Source organism: Syngnathus floridae, chromosome 15 (genome assembly GCF_059516105.1).
Source record: "Syngnathus floridae isolate MCC-2025c chromosome 15, RoL_Sflo_1.0, whole genome shotgun sequence".
Lineage (NCBI taxonomy): Eukaryota > Metazoa > Chordata > Actinopteri > Syngnathiformes > Syngnathidae > Syngnathus > Syngnathus floridae.
The window spans coordinates 11,593,241-11,610,292 of record NC_142427.1 but is presented as its reverse complement, the minus strand read 5'-3'; the positions used below and the strand labels follow the sequence as shown (position 1 = coordinate 11,610,292).

At 41.5% G+C, this 17,052-nt stretch overlaps 1 protein-coding gene and 1 long non-coding RNA gene across 11 annotated transcripts in view; one reads left to right on the top strand and one right to left on the bottom strand.

Annotated features, from left to right (window-relative positions):
• The window catches only part of LOC148386723 (cell adhesion molecule 2-like), a 225,844-nt gene that overhangs the window by 190,526 nt on the left and 18,266 nt on the right, over window positions 1-17,052 (top strand). For 7 of the 9 annotated variants that reach the window (XM_088399695.1, XM_088399693.1, XM_088399691.1 and 4 more), the window contains 6 exons: window positions 1,168-1,320; window positions 2,869-3,006; window positions 9,988-10,149; window positions 10,225-10,315; window positions 10,388-10,566; window positions 12,867-12,980. In XM_088399695.1, coding sequence (XP_088255821.1) covers window positions 1,168-1,320; window positions 2,869-3,006; window positions 9,988-10,149; window positions 10,225-10,315; window positions 10,388-10,566; window positions 12,867-12,980 — 837 coding nt within the window. The remainder of the gene's footprint in view (window positions 1-1,167; window positions 1,321-2,868; window positions 3,007-9,987; window positions 10,150-10,224; window positions 10,316-10,387; window positions 10,567-12,866; window positions 12,981-17,052) is intronic. The other 2 variants (XM_088399688.1, XM_088399690.1) reach the window with 2 other exon arrangements.
• LOC148386724 (uncharacterized) lies at window positions 8,118-16,433 on the bottom strand. Of its 2 annotated transcripts, XR_015863275.1 has the most exons (4): window positions 15,957-16,433; window positions 14,399-14,479; window positions 10,329-12,234; window positions 8,118-9,467 (listed from the first exon to the last, which is right to left on the bottom strand). It is a non-coding gene; the product is annotated as an uncharacterized LOC148386724 (long non-coding RNA). The 2 variants fall into 2 exon arrangements; XR_015863276.1 differs by lacking the exon at window positions 10,329-12,234.

Genomic DNA, 17,052 nt, shown 5'->3' with positions numbered 1-17,052 from the left:
GGGGAAATCTAGTGGTTTTAATTGGGGAGAATACATAACCTGCATTTTAGTGCACATCTTGCAATGCATTGTGGTTGTAACATTTTTTTTATTTATTTTTTTTGGCTTGTTAGCTTCCACAAACATTGGGTTCTCTAAAGTTCAACACGTCGTTTAGGAAAATGACCTATTCCAGCCTGTCTCTAAAATCCAAGTGATGAAAGGGCAAGTTAAAACAGCATAAATAAACCTCTATGATATCTCGAACCGAAATTGCTAGTGTGGTTCTCAGGCTTTGCTTTCCTACTGTAACATAATGTATTGCTAATTAGTTTGGTTAGTATTTTTTTCTGTTCCTGGCATCATAAGTGATTTTTTTTTCAACCCATATGATGCTTTTCATGTTTCTAAATGCAGCCTGAATGTGCCCTCACCAGCAAAGTGGTCCTGTTGCTTTTTGGCATGACAACTAAGCACATTTATGTGCCTTTAAGCGCTGAACAAAAACACATCAACAGCTCTCCCAGCATAATTAAATGACTAACCCATAAAGTGAATGATCCGAATCAGGAGCATTGACTATATTTTCTTATGCTGGTCCATGTCACATGGGAGCTGAAGCCAGCTATGTTAACCGCTACATTGCATGTTAAATATGCACAAAATGTAGACGCCCCCCACCCTCTCCTCCTCCTCCCTCCCCCTAAGGTGTGTGTTTCCCACTCGCGCTGATCCAGGTCGTTTTGGAAGTCGTGTACCTTGTCTAGTTTGAAAGATCTTCCAACGAGCCGTCTAATTTCAGCCAATCCATTTCAGTTCCCTCATGTTGCCAAAGTCTCATTAGGGTTCTTTCGCAGCCTTTTATTGCTCTATTGATTTCCATTGATGTCTTTTTGGAGGATGGCATCTTCATATAAGTAAAACTTTGTTCAAAGAGGTCGGGAGGAATGTGTTTGTTTGTTTGTTTTTTTGCAGGCCCCTGGTCATGTTTGATGTCATTTGTACAGAGGTTTGCATAAGTTTTAGGACACATCTGGCTTTGTTCTATTAATTCCCTTTTGCACAGGAGTTATTTGGATTTCATCTCTATATTTATACTTCCATGTCTTTTCTTTTTTTTGTTATTGGCCTTCAACTTAAATGACGACAAAACAAGATGGAGTAACGTTTTTTTGTGTCTCTGTCCAGCTTTAAGGGACAACAGAATCGAGTTGATCCGTGCGTCGTGGTCGGAGTTGACCATCAGCATCCATGATGTCACGCTGTCTGATGAGGGGATGTATACCTGTTCGCTTTTTACCATGCCCGTCAAAACTGCCAAAGCCTACCTGACAGTCCTCGGTGAGTAACTGACAACTCTTCTGTATTTCTACGTCTCTGGCTTTTAATTTTTGTAGCAAACCATGCATTCTCTGGATGCAATATCCACAAACATGAAGCAAATGTGTGACGCTACAAAAATGCTAATTTTGTTTAGGTTAATGCTTTCTGATGGCTGAAATTGTTTGTTTGGCTTTGACACTTCCTGCCTGTGTTTGTTTGGTGAATAGGACAAACACATTTAGTATGCTTAAAAAATGCCATACCCCTTGTCCGCCGACCCAACACAAACATTTTTACTAATGTTTGTGATCATTGTCCTGCACAAACATTGTCTCATTTCTCGCCACTCGCCTTATTATCTCGCCAATTAGTTTTTGCTAATGTTAATAGATGTGCTCGTGCACGCCAGGCCCATTAGCTGTCTCTCTTTGTTAACAAGCATTCCGAGAATTACAGAAATTAACTAGAATCGCTCAGTGGGGATACAGAGGAAAATATTTTTTTGCAGCACTGAGCAATAGTTAATGGTGCAGACCAATGTTTTAGGACAGTGGCTGGATGAAAAACACCACTTAAAATTGAAAGCGCTCTGAAATAACATTCATGTTTGATTGTGTTTCTATGCAAATATCTGAATCATTTTTTTCTATTCCTTGTTCTTTTGTTTTCACCTTCACTGAATGTGACTGCTTTGGCCTTCCAGGTGGCAGTGTGGTGAATGACACAATTGAATGTTACTGCAAAACCTCAGTAACACATTTATCAAAAGGCGGTTCTCAATTCATATCAAAAGAACTAAATAATAAAAGAAACGGTTCCAACTCAAGTACATTTGGCGTTGACATTTCATTGCATTGTGAAAGTAGGAATTAATTTGCAAAAGACAGTATCGCAAACCAAAGAGCAACTCGCAAGGACTTTTAAGGTGCCTATAGACGAGGCGATGAGACAGCCAAGGCCAAAGTGAGTCAATGTCAATGTCTGAGTGACACGGCTTTGAGTCCTTCTTTCTGCACCCGCCCGAGAAATATATTAAAGCCTGCGTTGGGAGTGAAGAGTAGAAAATATATCGAGACACTGTGAACCTTTGAGAAAAACGGATCGAATTTGTTTTCTACCATTATTTAGTGTCCAACGCAATACATTTCAGACCCAGCCGCAATTGGTGAAAATATTCTCACAGCATATAGTTAAAAATGTTTATAGAATAGTTTGACACTTCCCACATACTTTTAAAGCCATAGCACCTGTTCTCACTCTCACTCTTGCTTCAAGCTGTTTCAGTGTCACTCCCAGTTGAAGATAAAACAAATTTGTATATTTCAACACCGATATGTTCAAGCAAACCATAATTACATCTAATGAATGTCTGCTAGCTCAATACTCATATGTAATGTGAAACACCACTGACAGGCTCATTTTAATTAGCATAGATGTTAAGGTAAATTATAAAGCTTTACATTTTATTTTTACATGATTTGGGCTTGTAGTGTATCTCAAAGCACCATTGTGTTCATTCTTTCACGAGGTTGGAGCGTTGTGTGTGACTTCATCTCCATCCCTCAGGCGTGCCGGAGAAACCCAAGATCGAGGGCCTGATGAAACCCGCCTTGGAGGGCGATCACATCACTCTGACCTGCATGACGCATGGTAGCAAACCTGCTGCCGACTTGCGCTGGTTCAAAAATGAAAAGGAGGTCAAAGGTGAGTAACGTTTTAGTAACATCTCAATCTCTTTTTCATTTGAGAGCATTTTACACGACTGGAATACATCAAGATTCACAATTGATTTGTTCACTGAGATTATCAACTGTTGACAAAATGGAATTAAAAAGGTTGGGACAATTTGAAATAAAAATCAAAAATTATTATCGATTTATTTAGTAATCAATTAGGTGCCGATTAGTCGATGAACCATCTAATAGAAATGTATAAATGTTCAGCAGCATTTAAGCAGTTTTTTTAACAGTCTTTCAGACTAATTAAGTTGTTACTGTTGCACTTGTCAACATCGTAAGTTTCCTAATAAGACCGCAAACTCTTTGCTGTTGTCACGTTCGTTTTTGTTGTTTTAATTAGCCGAATTGTACTGTACTGTAATTTCAAGATGACATTTTCTTAACTGTTCTTAACTTCAGTAAAGTGGGTCGTGACTTTGCAGCGATAGATAAATGTGTGTCCCTGGATGACAATAGTTGAGAAAGCAGGTATAAAGCCTCAGTGTGCAGCACTGGAAATAAACTGTCGTCACGGGGGTACACTTTGGTACGCAGGTACCTTCTTTGCGGGGGCTTTATAGCATCTCAGGTGCACTTTGTGGGGGGCTTTACGGCAGCTCGGTGACACTTCGTGGGGGGTTGGCCTCCCCTGGCTCGCTACAGAATGCAAACCCTGAATATTACATTGTATTTTTCCATACCCTTATTCAAAATTATGTAGGGCATATAGTAATCACAATCAGAAACAGTTTGTTGTTGTATGCCACTGGAATAAATTCCTCCTTGTTTAGGCACATAATCTATATTTTTTCCACCACTTGTAGCCTCTCGCTCAAAATAACAAGTTGACAAAGCAGTTGGGGATCATGGGACTTATTGTCCTGATTTCCAGCTCCACTCATATGTATATGAATTGCTGAACTAAAGTACTTGAGTTTGATGGAATCTCAATCGAAATGTCTTTCATCGGCCCTCCTAAGAGCACTTGGGTTGCAGCGTTCAGTGGCTGCAGCAGATGTCACTTCTGATGAGAGTCAAGCGTGGATGTACATCATGCACGTCCTCCAGTGGGTTCGCCCCGTTTTTCTACCGTGTCAAAACAATGCCACCGCACGTTGTAGACTATAAAGCCGTTTCTAGTCGGTTGCCACGGGAAATCTTTGTCTTCCCGCCGCTCGCTGTCTGCCACTTCACTGTTTCTTCCCCCTCCAGCTTAGGCTTAGCCTGGCGTCTCGATCGCAGGCGGCCCAGGGTTCCGATAAGCGAGGAGATTGTATCAGATCAATGTTGGCTTCAAGCAAACGTCATTACACATTTCTATTTAATTAAACAGTCTGGAGACATTCACTTGCCTTCTCTCCAAAGGATCTTACTGTGTTGCTTTCTTGTGTTTTCTTTTGTTAAAAAAACAAACTGTCAATTTCATTTAAAGTAGCGCCATTGACAATCCAGTAGGATTTCATAGAAAAAATAGCATGATTGTATTAAATACAAAAATCGCTACACTCCAAAGTATATCAAACTATAATATCAGATAATCATTTCAAATGTCAGTGCTGCTGTTTGGTTAGCAGCAGAGATCATTTGAGTTGCTACCAGTGTTTTCCTCATAAGAAAAGGCAGGTGTCTGTTTGAGAGAGGCCTTTATTTGTTTAAAGTGGGTGATGCTTCCCTGACTAATTGGTTTATTAGATCGACAGCCACGATTTGAGGAAATTTAGCATTCGCACTTCTTATGTCCCCCGTTGGTGATTATTACGTTTCCCAGCGGTCCACTAAGAAAAGAAGAGCTCCCAATAAAACAAATGGAAACACATCCAGGACTTAATTCTCTCTTAAATTACCACCAAAGGTTAACAAATGCAGAGACGCTTCCTGAAATGTTCTTAGTGCTCGGCAAAGAAGGTCACACATTATTATCTATTCCAGCAATGTTGCATGTATCCTCTTTCTTCTTCCAACTCTTTTGTATTAATGTATTCTACCTCGTGACAACCGTCGCCTGTCTCTGTGCGACTCCCCCCTCTCCCCCAAAACACTTTTCAAAGCTTTCAAAACAAGAGGCAGTTTTCATTAAACCAACAAAAACAAGAGCATCAGTATCATGTCGTCGTTTTTCTCCTGGTAAAAGAAATTGCCCGCCCCCCCCAATGACAAAAAGCACCTTGAGACTTCATACAAACGTCAGATTAGAAGATTGCTGTCAGCTGCACTATTGGACTCGTCAAGAATTTCGATCGGGCCGATGTTTCAGCCCACGTTGGGTGTCTGCCATCACGCCGCAGCAGCTTAAGCTGCGACAGCTCAGCCCGCTATCTGGCAGCGGGGCTTCTCTGGGTCCAGATAAGACGGCAGATAGGATCAAATCAATGCTTGTTTTCCGCACAATTTTAAGCAAACATCGCTGCATATTTCTTTTTAATGACTGAGATGATATTGACTCCGTGTAGTTTTCTTTTCACCGATTGTGTGACCTCTAAAGTGTAATGCTTGAGTATTGGAATTGAGAGGAAATTTAAAGACGCACGAAAGCTTCAAACGGAGAAATCAAAGAAGCGAAGCCGCTCGTTAGTCGACAACGCCACTCACAAATCAGCCGCTATTGCTTTCTTAAAGAGCTGTGAGCTTGCACCGTTGCTTGTAGTCCGAAAAATACCACAAGCATCATAAAATCTGACTTAAACCCAAAATGAATAAATGTTTTATAAGACAAACACATAATTGTATAAAACATTTCCATATGTGTTGCTTCCCCTGCTACTGTTTTAAGTGACTTGAGCTTATCAACTTTGGCTCACCATGAATGCACATCTTCATCTTTTCTAAAAAGGTGTGAATTATTTATTGGCGACTGACAGTCAAGAATGATAGTAACACAAATGCAAATAGATGTTGCATTTCAATGTGGAAAAAATAAAACCAGCAGAGCCAATAAGATGTTAGATTATTATTCGTCCATTGAATGCTACGACCTTCAATAGAGCGGCGTTGAAAATGGCAAAAATAAATAAACATGAAAGCTACGCCATCACATCTTCACTGATTAATACAGTACGATTTATATTCTCAATGTATATTTGTGCAGTCCAGGTGTTCATCATGGTGACAAGTGGGTGGTGGGGGAGCTGAGGCTCACCCTGAGAAGTCACCTGATGGCAGGAATATCGTAAATGACAATTCTGACATATTGTGCTGGGATCTTTGGGAATAGCAGCGATTATATTAGCAACGCAGCCAACGGAGCGGTCCATCACCCAATGGCATTCATTTACCTGACAACCTATGCTAAGCGTATGTGCCTGTGTGTTTGTGTGTCCTCGTACCAACACAATAGACGAGATGGAGCAGATAGCCTGCATTTAAATTTTGTGTGTGCGCTGGCACAAAATCCAATATTCTCATTTCTCCCCTTTCTATGTCCCTTCAGTCCCCAACATGTAATGATATATTTCTATCTCAGTTATACACCAAGATCCATGGAGACCTGTGCCAGTACCCGAGCAATGTAGGCCTTGTTTACACACAAGTGAACGGGGAGGGGAGGAGAGAGGGTACATGAAATGAATATTTATTCCAAATAGGGGCGGCTATGTTGGCAATTGGATGAGTATTATCATACTGTGTGACCTGAACAGTGGAGGTTATTGCTTGGTGCTGATATGTGATAGCTGGATTCCTAAGGGGGCTTGGAAGAAGAAAAAAAAGAAAACAGATTTGATTTCAAACTGCTCGCAGTCACATAGTTGTTCTATTGTCAATGTTGTTAGTCAAGGACAAAGTGCCGCGTGCGAAAGTTGCTCTCGTCTTCAGGACGCTCCACTGGCGAAAGGGCTCAGTAACTTCTGCATAACCTTTAGAAATACTTCCAAGTCGTCATTTGCCTTGAGCAGGTAGTTGTCATTACTTGAAGAGCTGGTGAGGATTCTCGTTTCGCTCAAGACTGAATGGTTAGTGAAATAGTTTTTTTTAAGAAGTAAAAAAAAAAAAAAAAAGGTTTTTATCTGTGGCTCTCTGGACTACATTCATAGCAGCAAGAATCCACAGAGCGAGGTGGAGCGGATCAATGACCATTAAAGATGTAATTCCGAGATGGCTTTCGCAAGCCACGCTGGTATGAATAAAAGATGCCTTCAGACAAAAGTGCTCATTCTCCCTCTAAATCTCAGTGCTTTACTATTACTATGGTACAGTATATTAATTGAAATCAAGGCGGCGGTAAAAGTCGGGTCGAGTGCTGTTTCACAAAACTAACTGCAGCATCTTTCTCTTTGCAGCATTTTAATTGCTGGAACTGCAGCTTGCTTCGAAATTGTGCGTCAATGCTAAAGAGATGATGTGGCTTCATACTTGACAGCAATACTGAGATCCAATGTAAATATTCCCACGAGGGGCTGTTAGCAATACAGCCAATGACATCAGAGAAATGTGATTGGATGCTAAGTAGACAACACTTTGGTTGTCTCTTTATTGCTTTTCTGTCTCAGATCTCATTATTGAACTTCTTTCTGGAAAAAATCCAATATTTCAAAGTGAGAAGTCTTTTACCTAAGTACAATTAAATACGTTTGATACTACGGCGGAAGAAAATCCATCCTGGATGTGACTTCATTTGTCCTATGAGCAGAAATGTAAATAATTCTTACAAGTGTCAAATTGTTGCCATTTGTTAACTGTGTTGATTCCCATTTGAACTTTTCATGATATTGTTGTGGTTTATTGTTGTTGCTGGTCAGTATGTAATGCATACTGCAGTGCTGGCAGACTGACTGACACCATGTCCAAAGAACAGGAGATGGGACTGTGACACGACCGGTCTCAGCCCATTAGGATCAACACAGTGGAGGTGGACAGGCTGCCAAGGTGTCGATACCCACCGGACCCACAGGTCTCGCTCTTTTTGGAGACCTTTCTTTTCATGAAGACACTTCTTTAGAAGTGAAAGCTTAGGGACTTGTGTGAGGACATTGCGGTTTACACCTGCCAGGTGTTGATAGAAGCGTGTTACTTTTAAGACTTGGCTGTTGTCGAATGTCAGTGAAGCGTATAAGATCTATCGGGGGACATGTCTCAACATCCACAACAAGTGAGTTCCTTGTAACATGCAAAATGTCAACGCCAACATTAGTTTCTTTGTCTTTTAATACAAGCTTAGCTTACTTAAATGACCAAGAAAGCATACAGTGTGAGGGATATTGGCAAAATTGATTTTTAAAAAAGCTCAGTGGGCTGTTGGTGATGATCCTCCCGTCATCACGGCAGTCCTCGCACACACGCATATCAGTTTCTTTTCCTTTCTCACTTCTTCTGTAAAAGGCCATCATGTTTTCATAGTTTAGCAGGTGTTCTCTCCATTTTTGGGCCTCCGTCCTCAAAACTCCCACAAACCTAATGTAGTAGTGGGCTGCACGTCTCTCCACTGCCAAGGACAGGATGCGTTTAGTCAAGCACAAATTATACAACAGATATAATTAAATAAGGTGTTGAAAATGGACATGCTGGAAATTAATATGAGCGGGCTTCAGGAACAGAACTTTTAAATGAGTATTTAACAAGCAATACAGATTTGCATTCATTTTGCTAATTGCATTTCAGTGTAGCTGTCGTACAACAAACTCATACGGCTTACTAGGTTCAGGGATAATTAGCGCTAACAATGCCGTACCGCTACACGAGAGATTCCAAGTCAAAGAATTTGGCAAGCAAGAAGACAAGGTTGATGTGATTTTCATCATTGGAACAAATCAAGGCTATTCATTTGCGAATGGCAAACAGTTTCCAATTCCCCGCCATATACAATGGCCCAACAACTCGCTTTGAGTAGAATAAAACATTTTTATTGGTGCAAAACCAAAACAGTCCTCCAGCCCTCCCATCAGTTATATCGGCTGTATATTAAAGCATTACTGAGCGAGCGTGCGTTTACCAGTAGCACCTTAATGCCCTTGGGTCCAAGATGTTGGCGAATACACTCATTTTATTATTTGATCAATATCACCGTAAGAGATTTATATAGAGGCTTATTTTGTTTTGTCGGGTGGAAAAAGTGCAGGGGATAAAAAGTTATAAATCCTTCACTTCCTCGGTTATAGCTGTGAATTAATTTTGAGGTGAACAGTGTGTGATACTGAAAAAAGATGTTTTTCTTTCACGCTAATATTATAATCATGCAGGTTTTGTTTTTTGTAATTAAATTATGCAGGATTGCCAATTATTTTGACCTGTAAGCCTTCATTGTAACCATTTTTTCAAGTTCATCTTCGGATGGATGCTGCAGACGCTGCCGAGCTGTCAGTCAGTCCTGTCAAGTGGGAGGCGAGCTCATTGGCTCGCTATAGGGAAGTGACGGAGCACAATTGTTGATTGACAGGGCGGATGTGAGCGGTGAGGCGTTGAAGTCTGCTGGGATGATTTGGAAAGTGGAGCAGATGAGCACACAGTCGGGAAGCACTAGGAGAATAAACAGTCTCTTTAGGAGAAGCAAACAAAAGGTGGCCTGCGCGAGGGGGGCTGGCGCTCCCTTGACTGTGCTCAGAATACATAAGTAGGCCACCTTTTTACAAAGGAGAACAGCAACAAATGAAGATAATAACCAGGAACAGCATACACTTCACCGGACACGGCATTAGGTACGCAGTCTAATGAAATATCCGTCAGTGCCACCGAGTCTACTTGGTCTTGTTAGAAGGGCCTCTGTGAAATTTTCAACCTTAGCTCTGGTCACATTCCACAGCAACATTTAAACACAATTTTGTGCTTGTTCATTGTTTGAAGTGAATTGGAGGTGGCTGCAGATTATTTGGACTTCATTTAATTACATTAACAGAGGACTATGGATATGCGAGCTCTCCTTTAGATAATATGTCAGTCCCCTGCAGTGCGATTCCAGATCTATGTGTCGGTAAAAGCACAACACGTTGATGTTCCTCAGCGCTGCATCGCTGACACTATTGCGACCTTTTCCGCGCAGGAGCCAAGGAGGTCAACGCTAGCGGGAAGACTTTCACAGTGCGCAGCTCGTTGCAGCTGCGCGTGGACCGAAGCTACGACGGAGTGGCGTACACCTGCAGAGTGGACCACGAGGCACTCGCGCAGACGCCGCAGCAGACCACCGAAGTGCTGGAGGTCCACTGTGAGTGTCAAGACATGAGCGTCCTGGGTCAATGCCGTTCATTTGACATCGTGACCTTGTGTGTGTTTGCCTTAGATGCTCCTCGGGTGGAGATCATCCACTCTTTGGCCGTCCCTCAGGAGGGTCAGTACCTAAAGTTGGACTGTCTCTCTCAAGGCAACCCTTCGTAAGTCATTCACCTGATGCCGCTCTTCTGCGGGATGAAGTTCCTGTCTCGATCTCTCATTTCTCTTTCCAGGCCAGATCCTGTCATGTGGACGAAAGACGGCGTGGAACTTTCAGACCTGGGCAGGGTGATTGTGGAAGGTCGGGAGCTGACGTTCACGTCACTGAACAAGACGGACAACGGCACGTACCGCTGCGAGGCCAGCAACCACCTAGGCACCAGCAGCGCTGAATATGTACTCTACGTCTACGGTGAGTCGTTTGCAAACAAAGTTAGACCTAATTGGTCCGAGTCGTGTCCAATAAGGAATAAAAGCAAGGACCAAATTCAAGTGCCAGAGGCTTCTGCTGTGCATTTGCATTAGCAGTGCGAGTGATTAGTTGTAACATCGCTCACAGGGCCTCAGGTGACACTAATACCACCAACGTCTTTCTTTAAATAAACCTGCGTCCCAGATCTTCTTCATGCATGCACATCATGAGGGAGGAGCGAGGGTGTGTGTATGGGTGTGGAATTTAGTGCTGTGTTGTCAGTAATATTACCACGGAGAATAAGTCATTGAGAGCAACGCCAGAGGAAGTGGAGGATGAAGTGAATCAGTGTCGGGGAAAACGGATAGCTCGCCCTCCTCTGTGTCTCCTCAGCCGTTTGTCTCTTGGAATTAAGTCTCTGTTCCGTTTGGTTTAAGATAGTTGTGTGTTTGTGTGTGAGTGAGTTGAGGGAAAACAAGTCAGAAACGGAATTTCTCTAAGTAGAACAGTAAATAGTGCTTGATTATTACAACTCGTGCCCAGCGGGGTGTTTTGTATTTTGCAACGAGCATGATATTGAATATTCTTTGGCCAAATCATGGTGATACCTCGTATTGACCCGGCTGCCGGCGGTGGTTCCGCAGTAATAAGCTAGCCGGGCTGTTCAAGGATACAAGCAAGGTTGCTATCAATAGTTTATGAAGTGTCTGCTTCAGGTCGTACTCATGGCCACTGTGACGTGAATGTAAGCTTCTTGTTTGTAAATGTTGAATATGAAAAAGGGTGCTGTCGGCAGCTTGACAAATATATTAGCAACGATTATGATCATCGATTAATGTTTTTTTTTTATTTAAAATGTTCAAATCTTCTTAAATGTTTTCAAATTCTTGTAGTCCTGCATGAAAGCAAAATCATTGACTTTGTGCTAAGTCAAAATAAGACATTTGCAAAAATCTGCATTTTGGAAAAGGGCAATCCATTTTCTGATGATTGTTACGGACCAGACAACTGAGCCATAATCGATTTATATTTTTTGCATTGAAACAATGTCCTGTTTGAAAAAAGAGACAGATATTAAAAAAACTTAACTAGTTCATCAAAAAAAGTAATGTAGAGAATCCTCTACTATTAACATAATTGTTAATTGCAGCCTTAAAATATATTAAATGAAACAGGCAGTTTACTTGTCAGGCATTAAATAAAAGAAACGATGACTCACACTTTGCCAAGTATCCATATTTCTGGAGCGTTTTAATTAAAACGTGTGTGATTCCATGCAGGCATTACTTGCAGCCTAGCACATCTTAAAAATGTCATAGAAATAGAAGAGCATAAAAATGTGATGCCCTTAATAAAATTGATGTTCAAAACTCAACACCACAGAAAAGAGCAATTGTGGCTTAGGAGGGTCAAAGATTCCAATGGAGATTCATTACTTGATCTTGGAAAATGGCACCCGCTTTGTACCCGGCGTTCATTAGTGATTAGCACACCTTTTAGCCTTTTACAATTGCTGCCGTAATTCTCGGAAAATACCTTTTTAATGGTTCCTCTGCAGCAAGGAGACATTTTGACTCGGAGACACGCAGTCGAGCTGTTTTGTGATTCTCGCCCGGGCTGAAAAGTCACGGAGACGGCCAGGCCTTGCAGCAGGGCCAATTAAAAAACCTCCACAGTGCCATAAAAAAGCAGAGGGACACAAACAAGGTGGCGGTGTGACCTCATTAACTTTGTCAAACAATGCTTCACCGCCAATCCCTTTGTCCCGTTAATATTTGACCATCGCTTTGGATGGAACACCTCGAGGAATGTCTTCAAGCCGTGACTCAAAAATAAAAATCTTTTGAGTCTGTTTTTTAAAGACTTGTTTTAAGATTGTGAAAGCAATATTTTTTTGTATGTTTAACGTTTGCTCTCTCCCACATCATTTTTGGAGTCGGACCTCTCTGCTCTGCTTCCCCATTGAGATAAAAAAACAAAAAAAAAACGATGTTTCAAGGGAATGCCGGACAAGAGGAAAGAAAAATTTGTTGTTTTTTTACATAATTGAAATGACATACATGGCGGCAAAAAGTTTGTTGCAACACACACAACCGCATCTGTAATTCCCTTGTTGTCAAATGTCAATATGCACTTTATGTATTTCTGCTTGTTTTTAACATTTTTTTTTTTTTGCTTTCCCATTGCTATAACATGCCTTGCCATCCAATTTGTGTGTGGTATCTAATTTCTCCCATTTTGTTTTAGTTGCATTTTGTTTTCCCCTTTGTAAATGTTTGTATGTCTATCCCTTCCACCAGAAGAACCCACCACCTTGCCTCCATCCACCACCCCTCCCTTCCATCCCATCCCCCCAGACTCCACTGTTCTAGTAGGCACCCACGCTTCAGATCCCACAGTCACTGGAAACCGAGGTACCGTACCACCATCTGCTTTTTTTTTTCCAACCTCCTCAGCGTATTGTCACATCTCACACTTGTCTTAGATTCAGATGACTCCCGTGTGCAATCACTTCACTGTTAATATTCCAAAGTAGAAATTGACAGGGGTTAACCTCCCCCCATCCCTTTTTTAATACTTCCTCTAGGTAGCCTGACTTATTGTATTCAGTTGGAGTGGCGCTGTTTAAAATCCAATGTCCCCTTGACATTCCTAAGACTTGCGTAGTCCCGTGCCCTGAAAGCTCAAAGAAGTAAATGTCATGTCCAACTGCAAATGTCTGCCCCCCAGAGATGACTCATTGTGACTCCTAATGCTGCGTTCAATCCAGGAACCCTTCACACTTGAAAAGAAAGAACCTTTTTTTTTCTTCTTCAAAGTAGTAACTCAAACTTTTAGAGAGTGCTGTTGATATACTCCCTCATATTAAGTTGGATGAAGGATATTTTAATGAATGGCTTGTCATCTACAAAAAGGATTTGAGTATTATTGGAGGGAACACTAAATGCTGATGTCACCATTTTTTTTAAGTGTCTGTCATTCCTGCAAAAGCTGATGACATGCCGGGTTATGATTATAGATTTGGACATTAATATCCACTGGAGTGTGGACTAGGAAACCACCACTATAGTTCTTCACACTTCCAAACTTCTCATATATATATAAATACAAAAATAATATAAAAATAAAGTGACCCCAAAAGTATGTGCTGCAGACATTTTCCAATATTTCGTATGGAATTCTGTTAAATTAATACAAAATGATGTTTGAGCTATCAATGTATTATTTTTATACACTGTACCGTGCAATCTAGTGCGAAGAGTTCATGATCATGTATCTCCGTGCGCCTTTAATCCTCTACGAGGCTGACAGCATCATATTTGAGTTAACCATCCTGCAGCCAAGCCCTCCATAGTGTTGTTAAGAGCTGCTTCAAGATTGGAGTCAGAAAAGGTTGTTAGCGTCTATCATGGTGGCAACCAAGGAGCCCAGAGACGCCAGAAAGATGTTATCATGGGATTAGAACTACTTTCCCAGACTGGGGGATATTGTCGAGTGATACAAGGAACAATTGAAGGACTTTTGTTGAACCCTTCAACATAATGGAGGAGGAGTTGACATGGTCTAGCACATTTTTCAAGAACGGCTCAACGAGATGTTGGAGTAATAAGGCACTTGTTGGATGAGATGATTCTAGATATGGGGAATTTTGGGTGGATAGCCCAACACACTGAAAGGAACTGTATGGCCAGAAAAATGAAAGAATGGATGGACTGAGAGAAATGAAGCGTCAGACGCTTGAAAAATATTTTCATGACGCACTGCAGGTTTCTGCGTACATATATTTTGCCCTTATTTCAAAAGTCAGACAGCTAGCAATAACTGTACTTACCTTTGTTTGTTGGAATGACTGTTTCCCAGGTGATTGTGTCTGTGCACCCCACCCTACAATAACGCTGACACGGCGCCACGTCTGAAATGGTAACACGAGACGTTGCGTTTGATTGACGTATCAATTTAAAAGTTGGGTGCTGTGTTAAGCAATATGCAAATGAGTTTGCTGACCCTCAAAGTTGAAGGAACCCTTTCTTTCTCCCTCTCAAACCTTTTCCCTCAGCATCATTGTCCCCATATAGGCTTCCACACAATGTTGAATATTCCCCATCAGCTTCTGATGTCTATTTGTGTTCTGCTGACACACAAGAGGGGCGCAGCTTCTCTATGTATCGTAGGGGAATCTGGATATCAGACTCCTTCAATGCGTCCCCAGTCGCTACGCTATCTGCTTTCATGCGTCTTCTTGATTTATTACCCGCTCTTTTCACGGGCTCTAGATGAAAGCAAACATGCATGGAGCGCTTGCAGCCCCATGACGTTTTGTCTTTTTAATAAAGTTGTCCGCCTGAGCTGAAGACGCATGGTAGGTCCAACCTTGGAGCTCCTAAGGCGGAATATTAGCATATAATACACCTGATTATCTCCTTTATACATTCCACCGCTCACTTTTCGACACCTTGCTTCTATTTATCATCCCACGCTGAATAAAACAGTGCAGGTTATCTTGTACCAAGTTGTCATTCTCCGCGAAGCATTTCTAGTTGCTCAAAGATTGAATATAGTTTATTTACAATCATTTTATTAATTAAAAGTCTTGCTAAAAAAAATGGTTTATTTTGTGAAGTTCCACAGATAAAGACTCCTTGGGTTGGAGCCACATCTTAGTGCTAGTTTTTGGTATGTGCTGCCAACACAAGTCATCTAGTCTCACAGCAAGAGGTCTGTAAAAACTGAACAGACGCCACATTAAAAGTCTCGCTTCTTTTGCTTGGTTGGATAGTGCCAAAGGGGGTCTAAAGCAAAGAACAACTTCACAATGATGAACGATGAAAGCAGAATGTGGAAGTTTTGGTGATATTTAACACTTAACATTTATTAATTTATTTTTTTTATTTAAATCTACTATGCTGAGGAAATGTACTTTTATTTTCCATGCAGTATAATGAAAACAGCTTTGAAAAATATCTGCTATAGTTTATACGCGGTTAGTCTTAATACGTAAATTATAGCTCGGATATCTTAGACACAATTACCATGTGGAGTCACATAGTGAATGTTGGCATTTATTCAATCTTGTAGAAATATTAGCAAATAAATATACAGCAAACTTGATGGTTCTAATAAATAGTCTAATTAGCTCCAATGTGCTTTGTGACAACTGTTGACCTCTGGGGTGTAACTACAGCAAAGATAAAGATTCCAAATCTCCAGTGTATGACTCGAGACTGATGTCCGAACTGTAGCTTGTGATTCACTGTATTGATTAAGCGCCGGAGCCTGCGCCCGCCCGCTCAGTCTTAATGGCAATAATACATCTTTGGCTAAGCACCAAAGGTCTGTGCAATGTCATCAAAGTGTACATAAACACATCCTCGCTCTGCATGGCCGCTTACCTCTTTGCCGTATCGCTCTTCGTGGCTTAGCAAATTAGCTGTGACCTTGCCAAACTGAAATTAGTAATCACGCACAACAGGGCTTCCTTTGACATATTTACTGTTCACTCCACATAATCAGTATTCCTTTGGCCAACCCCTGTTGCCCGGCGCTGGTGCTAAGAACGGGTCCTGCCTCAGAGAGGACAGCAATTATTCATGGCTGGTGTCTCTGCCCGTGGAGGTGCAGAAATAATAAAATAAAGCACGGCCAAACTTAAAGTTATCTTCTCTTACTTTGTACCTGAGAGGAATGGAGGATAAAAGAAAAGAAAACTGCACCGGCGGCTTTGACACAAACAACGGTTGTACTTAAACTTGAGACATGCATTGAAAAATTGATACGAGGAAGCTGTTGGACGCCTGATAGGTTAGGTTGCATGAGCGTCATGCTCACATGCATTCATTCGTTTTCTATACTGCTTATCCTGTTCAGGGTTGCGGGCTTTGTGCTTTAAAAAGTCGACTCGAGGAAAAAAAAAAAAGGGTTTTGAAATCAAAGCTTAAATAACTTTGAAGTTAGGTTGCGTGTTCCCAGCCGCTACATCAATGGTGTCAAAGTCAAGGCCCGGGGGCCAGATACGGCCTGCCACTCATTTTAGGTGGCCCGCAAAGACAAAAGAAAATGTGATCTGATTTCAATATTTCAGTTTTTATTATTCTCTGTTTTGACATTGACATTCATACATTTATTTGGGTTGACAATTTTAATGGGCCCTTGAGGCAAACTATGACTATGATGTGGCCGCGACAAAAATAAGCCTGAAGCCTCAGCTTAAGATACAAAACCAGTATCGTTGATTTATTATTCCCCGCAACCTCACACACACGCCACCCTGTTGCTCCGTGTCGTCCATTTGAAGGGTCAAAGGGCATGGGATCAATAATGGGTTGCCGCAGTGTGGCGAGGCGATCTTTATCTCAAGCCTGGGTGTGTTCAGGATGCAACGTGGATTGTCTGAAGACAAGCGGCAGCTTAATTACCAGCCTTCCTCTGGGCTCTGTTCCTTGAGGGCTTGCGCCGTCTGCATTTAAAGACAAGGGGTCTTTTCCTTAC